Raw genomic sequence first — 7264 nt, 5'->3', positions numbered from 1 at the left:
TTATATTTACATAATTATCTTTCTTGATTTTTCAAGTTGAGATGGTAAGATATTTTTTTTTTTTTTACTTGTAATAATTCTTACTTTGTTTTGAGCTCCACTCATGACTTTGATTGTCTTAAATAATATCATTTTCATCATCATTATTATTTTCATTGTCTTGATATGGGGTCAGACCTTGCCAGCAGGGATGATTGACATCTTAATGCCCCACCCACCCTCACCACCCACCTGATACCCTAAAAATGGTTTGATTCACTTAGGCCCCTGCCCCTCTCTCCAGCATTGGGTTGAACCATGGTGTGATAACAGGGGTGACTATACAGCAAAATGAAGACCCAGAGGCTCATTATGTGGCATGTAGCGAACATCTACAGCGAGAATGATTGAATGATTGTGGGGAACACTATGTGGCAGCACACCTGAAGAGAAGTCATGGCTCCTGTAGCATCGCGTGGAGCTCAAACAAAGCAAAGGGCTCCTGATGAGAAGTGACTTTAAAGATACTGTAGATACGCCTGGTCGTCTCACACACACACAGAGACAGTGGAACACCCTGGTGGATCACGGTAAACACTGCTTTCCTATGATTACCAAACAAAAAACACCAAACAAATTATATGTACAGGATTTTAAATCTAGAATACTAGATTTCATAAAACAGAAAAAGGACAGCATAGGATTCGTTTGGTTGTCATGATAATCTCTTCATTTTAATTTTGTGTGTGTGTGTGTGTGTGTGTGTGTGTGTGTGTGTGTGTGTGTTAGTGATTGTGTTTGTGCATGTATATGTGTGTGTGTGTGGATCCAAGCCAAAGATGTTCCACTGTGTCTCGGTGAGGCGGCCAAAACTAGTAAACGGGGACGGGACTCTTTGTTCACAGAAAACAGTTTCCAAAAGTGAAAAAAACTGATTCTCCCCTCCCCCCCCCCCCAAATAAAAAGGCAAAATAAAAGAGAGGAAACTTCACATTATACATTATAATAATCATTTCAAATAAAATTATAATAACAATAACAAAAAAAAAATCACGTTCTTCTTTTTCTCAGAGTCTGAGTGCTTTTTAGAAATGGGTTTGGACATGAAAAGGTTATGTCTTCAGCTCGGAGGAGGGCCGGCGTCGAGTCCGTCAGTCCAGCTCACTGTCCTAACTCCGACTGCCCCCCCCACCCCCGTCCGGAGGATTAATACAAAACAAATGCATCAAAAAAGAAGGGAACAAAAGAATGCAAAACAAAGCAAGGTAAAATGACAACTTTTGTTTAGATCTAAATACCTACCAGCTAAATAGAATAATGTTTCATTGACTGTCATAGTTTCATATGGTCATAAAAACCCGATAAAGAGGAGAAAAATAAATTATACTGTACATAACTTACTAAACTTAGGAAACGCTGACCATCCTTATAATTATTGTTAATAATATTATTAGACTAGAGGCAGTTTGAAGAGAAATAATAAAATACAGTATTCAAATACAAACAGAAACACTGACTGGCTGCTTCAGCTTAGCTCCGCCCACCAAGGACAGCAGGACGATGGTAATTGGAGGGAGCAGGAAAACACTGAGGGACAGAACAACAGTTGTGTGTGTGTGTGTGTGTGTGTGTGTGTGTGTGTGTGTGTGTGTGTGAGAGTGTGTATATGTGTGTGTGTGTGTGTGTGTGTGTGTGTGTGTGTGTGGTACAGTAAATAACAGCAGCAGCGTAAGCCTGATTTTCTGTATCCTAGACGTTTTTAGCCTTTTTCTCGCTCGATTTTACACGCATGTGCAAACGGCCAAAAAAATGAGTAAACCCAGCACACCGACACACACTCAAGCTAAGTTGTACTGATGTTTTGCCCTGGACGAGATCACGATAGAGGGACGGAGTGAGAAGAAAACTGGTGGATTGTCTCGCAACACAGTGCTTTCGTTTCTGCTCCGTGATGCCAGAGAGACTTCCCTTATCCCCCATGGACAGTCCACGCTCTACTGGTCAGTCCTGGCTGGACTGTCCCATCGGATTCCAAATTGGAGGGGGGGGGAGCTGGCAGTCACAAAAACACAGAGAAAAATTGGGGGGAACCGCTGACAGCACACACTGCGAGGTTGAAGAAAAGTTTTTTTGTTAAAAATAAACACGTCTGATGTCTTTCAGGTGCTTTACGACAAATGGGGAAAAAAAGAAATGTCTCTTTTTTTCTATTATTATTCAAACTTGTAGCACAAAAACAACAAATCACATTCACAAGCCACTTATTGGCACAGTGTACCTGAGTGAGAATATTATAGAACCAAAGAACAAAAAAAGCTTCTTTTTTTTTTTGAAATTTTTTAAAAGTGTCTCTTGATAATAAACAGGTCCGCCATCTTAAAGTGTCATCTGTTCGCCTTTGACAGGTCCACTGATTTGTCTTTCATTTGAAAATGTCTCCTTTTTCTACAAACGGGTCTAAAAGGTTTGCTTTCTGAGTGTGACTTTTAATTTCTCCTGACTCGTGGCATTACACTCAAAATCTTGCAGTAGTACTTGAATATTCCTCAGCAAGCATCAGAGGCTGGCTTGGTCGTCTCTTCCTCCCAGACTCCAGTTTGTGTAACAGTCAGTGTGAGTGACAGGTCCTGTGCTTCAGTTGATTGATTAGATGCTGGTATCAGGACTCCAGTGGGAGGGCTTTGGCTCTGTTAAAAGAGTCCATGTTAGTCAGGAAGGGGAGAGGGTGGCGGGTGTTGTGAGATTGGGACTCAGGGTGATTGGCAAAAAAGAGAACGTTTTCTTCCTGATTGGTGGGTTTGGGATTGTGTGGGATTAACCAGCTGTGATTGGCTTTCGAATTAGGTGGCGGCCACGCCGTCCTATTGGGTGATATGGTTCTCGTTATCGCTGGTGTAATCTGCCTCTTCGTCCTCGTAGTCAAAGTCGTCGTACACGTCGCCGTTGCTGTCGTCCAGCCGCAGCTCCTCCTCCTTGATCCGGGGCTCGTCCCCCTTCAGGCCTGCCATGTGGGGGTTTTGGTGGTGGTTGGCGTTGGGCTCGGGGCTGCTGGACATGCTGGAGTGCTCTGAGGGCATCTGGGGTGAGGGGATTCCCGCCATTGACAGGGCACTTGGGTAAACCACCCCTGCGGAGGACAAGGGCAACTGGCCCTGCTGCCTATAACACACACACACAGAAGACGTGTGTTAGTACATGACAGGCAGCATTCAAGCTGTAGACACAGTTTTCATCTAAACTAAACAGCTAATCTGTCTCTGTCCAAAGGTAACTAAATCTGCCACCCAGGCTAGCTGTTTCCCCCCGTTTCCAGCCTTTGTGCTAAATTAAGCTAAGCTAAGCTAAACTAAGCTAATCAGCTGCAGGCTGAGGCTTCATATATACCGTACAGACATGAGCGTGGCATCAATCTTCTCGCTAATAAGCCTATTCCCCAAAATGTCGAACTATTTGTTTGAAAAGAAGGGATGTTTACAACACCAGTTTGGCTACCGGTTGTCACCAGTTCAACCAAAGAGTTTTTAGTGTCATTAGAGGAAAGTCTGAAATCATCTTTGTGTAGCAGACATGTGGTTTTTTTGTTTTGCTTCCTAATCCCAGAATCCTCCCAGGTTGTGAACCACTGTCTTTGAGTTTATATTAGTTAGCCTGGTTTATTAAGAAAAAGGGAATGTTAACAACTACATTAGAAGGAGATTTAATTAAATTAAACCTGACGTTTAAATAAAAAGTGAAGTTAAACCAACCAACAACACAAAGAGTTAACAAAATGAGAATTGGAAAAAAGAAATCAATAACCTGAACAATCTAAATTAGAGAAGTTATTTCAAACCTTGAGGTTGGTGTTGATTTACTGCAGCGACAATATAAAAGCTAATATCTTCGTGCTCAGTGTGATTTTGTTTCTTTTGTTTTTGCTGTTTCACCTGCTCTACCAAAACATCTAATTCATTTAAATAAAGAGCAAATGCTACTTATTTGCTAATTAGAATTGTAAATATTAAATGCTAAAGTTCCCCCCGACAGTTCCCCTACCCCACACTGAAGTATTGTCTCATTTCCTGTCTGCGGGATCTCATGATGGCCTTGTACTCGCCGATGCGCAGCTTTTTGCCGTCCACCAGGCAGGTGCGTTTGGGTCGCGGCTTGTACTTGTAGTCTGGGTATTTTTCCAGATGCTGCTTGCTGAGGCGAGCCTGCTCCTCGTAGTAGGGCTGCTTCTCCAGGTTGGTCATGGCTTTCCAGCGGGAGCCTGGATAGGGACACATTATTATTATTATTAGTGATGATGATCAGTTTTAGTTATGTACTGTATCTCTTTGGATTCAATGACCTTTACACAAGAGCATTTAACAGTATGAAAAATAACAGCAAAGCAGTACACGTAAAAATAAATCATAAAAGGGAGGTTGTGATCATTATATAGAGAAGTAAAATGATAGAAATCTGCTTAAGGAAGTGTGCAAATTGAACATGTAGATCACCTTTAAGATCAAGGGTGTGAGGAACAAATGTCTGCGTGACATGCGTGACATGCGTGACCTTGCACTCACACACACACACACACACACACACACACACACACACACACACACACACACAGATAACGGTGATAGATTCATCGGGAAAGAAAAAAGCAAAAGAGAGGAAAAAAAGGTTAATGAGGAGAGCGGTGTGGACGACCGGTACTTATCTAAACTAATGAGGACTTCACTTAACCTGCTGTCATCTCTCTCAGCTCAGTTTCTGCTCACAGATTTGTAGTATCAGTCCCCTGCATGTGTGTGTGTGTGTGTGTGTGTGTGTGTGTGTGTGTGTGTGTGTGTGTAATCTTGAGCATGTCTTCCCCCGTGTGTTTCATATCTGGTCTGAATTTGCGCTTGACTACTGTATGTTTAATGGGTAAAAGCTGTCAGCACTTGGCTGTTCTCTCTCTGTCTTTCTCTCTCTGTTCTGCGATCTGTTAGCAATCGAGAGAGAGAGAAAGAGGTGGGGGGGGGGGGGCTTATTAAAACCAGATTTCCCTGTGTTATAAAACGCTTAGGAGCTCTTTAAAATGTCAGGGCCTATCCCGGCGGTCCGGGGGAAATGTCAGGCAGCCTCGCGCTGCTTGTTTAATGCATAATGAATTATATCATCATTTGTCGGAGCCGCGCTCTCCCCAGCCGTTCATTAACAGCCGCTTACACAATGCCACCGTTTGTAATCAAATCACTGTGCGTGTTTGAGAAAGTGGGAAATAGAACCGCAGTACATGCATCTTCCTTTAGCTTGGGTTGCGTAGTGGGTAGTAGAGGGTTAGGTGACAAGGGTGGGGGAAAAGGTTCCTGTCACTCAAAGCAGACTGTGCGTGTGTGTGTAGGAGTGAGTGTATTACCGAGGATCTTGCTGATGTTGGAGTTGTGCATGTCGGGGAAGGCCTGGAGAATCTTTCTCCTCTCGTCCTTGGCCCAAACCATGAAGGCGTTCATCGGCCGCTTGATGTGCGGCTCGGCGCTGCCACGACCCCGAGCCTCCCGAAATATTCTGGAGTCTGACACGCTGGGGGAGCCTGAGGGGGAGGAGGGCGAGAAGATGGGAGGAACAACGTGAGGAGAGTCAGACAGAAGTCGAATACGCTAAAAATTAATACAGATACAAAGCAGGTGGTTTACAGAAAATTCCCATTACGGTATGCCCAGTGAAAACGATAACCTTCAATTTTGGAGGATTTGAATTTTTTTTTTAGATAAACTGAAAGATTAATGGCTTGAGCATTATAATTATTAGATTGCTTCTTAAGCTAAATAAACCATATAAAAACTCAATTAATTATATTAAACATGCACCAAGCTGAAAAGATGGCTATTTTCTTAGCTTTATGTTTTGGGAGATACATGGTTATCACAGGACAGCAACATAGTGTATATTATTATATAACCTCATAACAGTGTATTAAATTAAACCTGTGAAATGTATCAAAATTAAACTCACAATCACGATCCTTTAATTAAAAAAAAAAAAAAAACACATTTTGTCACCTAAATGACCATATGCCTGTCTGTGCTTGTGTATGTATGTGTGTGTGTGTGTGTGTGTGTGTGTGTGTGTGTGTGTGTGTGTGTCCCTACCGTCAGAGTCTCCGCTCATGGTGAAGTCCAGCATGGCGTGGCTGAACTTGTCCTCCGCCTGCTGCTTAAGCTGTTGACTCAGACTCTCCAAGGCAGCCTTGTCCTAAACAACACAAACAGTTCACAGTTGCAGTCGGTCAGCGAGTGAGTCAGTGAGTGTGAATATATGAATGAGTGTAACATCGGCCCTGAACTGATTTTAAATCGATTTTTCTGGACTCCCTTCAAGATTTTATCTCCGACATTATTCATTTTATTTAAAAGAGCAATTGTTAAATGTCCCAAATCCAAACCATAGAAATCAAATTAGATGTCTGTTGGCCTAACGCCAGTCAGTCCACAAGAAAATCAGTTTTAAAGATCTATGAACTCCTTCACAGATGGAACAAATCAAAGAAGGAATCTCAGTCATTTTCCCTTTTGATCTGAAATAAATCATTCAATAATAATTCTTTTTTATCACTGGATCACAGAGAAACCAGACGAATAACAGCAGCGGTTTCAGTAGATAGACAGTTTGTGTTTTGGTTCGTTTTGATGTAAATTTGCGGAAATGTTAATGTCAACAGCAAATTGTTAGAGTGCTGTACGCCTGCATGCTTAAACACACATCTGTGTGTATGTTCACATGTGCTAGAATGTTGATTACATTTAGTCCTATTTGGATGTTTACCATTTTGTGTGTATACTGTATATTATATGTGTGTGCGTGTGTGTGTGTGTGTGTGTGTGTGTGTGTGTGTGTGTGTGTGTGTGTGTGTGTGTGTGTGTGTGTGTGTTTGTGTGTGTGTGTGTGTGTGTAGCGACTCCTGGCAGCCACCTGCGAGAGTGGAGTGCAGCGGCTCTCCTCTCTCTCGCAGAGGCCCCCGAGGGTCGACGCATTAGAGAGAGAGAGAGAATGGGAGAGTGCAGTGCGGACGAGCGCGAGGCCACGCCGCACGGCCCCCTGGGTATTTATTACAACCAATAAAAGGCTGATTTACTGAGCATTTACATGCTTAATGCAAGCAGCCGGCACACTCTGCGCTAGAACCTGACTGTCGATGAACACACACACTTGCGCGCACACACACACCGCAGTGCACCAGTGCCAGCATTTTACAGTTTAATTACACGATTAGGAGCAGTACCCAAAATACTGTCGTCTTCTAAAACAACCTTCCAAAAAGTGTCCC

At 42.9% G+C, this 7264-nt stretch overlaps 1 protein-coding gene across 11 annotated transcripts in view; it reads right to left on the bottom strand.

Annotated features, from left to right (window-relative positions):
• Positions 1–711: 711 nt before the first annotated feature.
• The window catches only part of sox5 (SRY-box transcription factor 5), a 237569-nt gene continuing 231016 nt past the window's right edge, over positions 712–7264 (bottom strand). For all 11 annotated transcript variants that reach the window (XM_078242529.1, XM_078242530.1, XM_078242524.1 and 8 more), the window contains 4 exons: positions 6090–6192; positions 5357–5530; positions 4015–4231; positions 712–3138 (listed from right to left, as the gene is read on the bottom strand). In XM_078242529.1, the coding sequence (XP_078098655.1) occupies positions 2841–3138; positions 4015–4231; positions 5357–5530; positions 6090–6192 (792 nt within the window). In that variant the 3' untranslated portion in view covers positions 712–2840. The remainder of the gene's footprint in view (positions 3139–4014; positions 4232–5356; positions 5531–6089; positions 6193–7264) is intronic.

This window comes from Sander vitreus, chromosome 23, assembly GCF_031162955.1.
Source record: "Sander vitreus isolate 19-12246 chromosome 23, sanVit1, whole genome shotgun sequence".
Classification (NCBI taxonomy): domain Eukaryota; kingdom Metazoa; phylum Chordata; class Actinopteri; order Perciformes; family Percidae; genus Sander; species Sander vitreus.
Note: the sequence above shows the minus strand (reverse complement) of the source record. Positions and strands in the feature narration are given on the sequence as shown.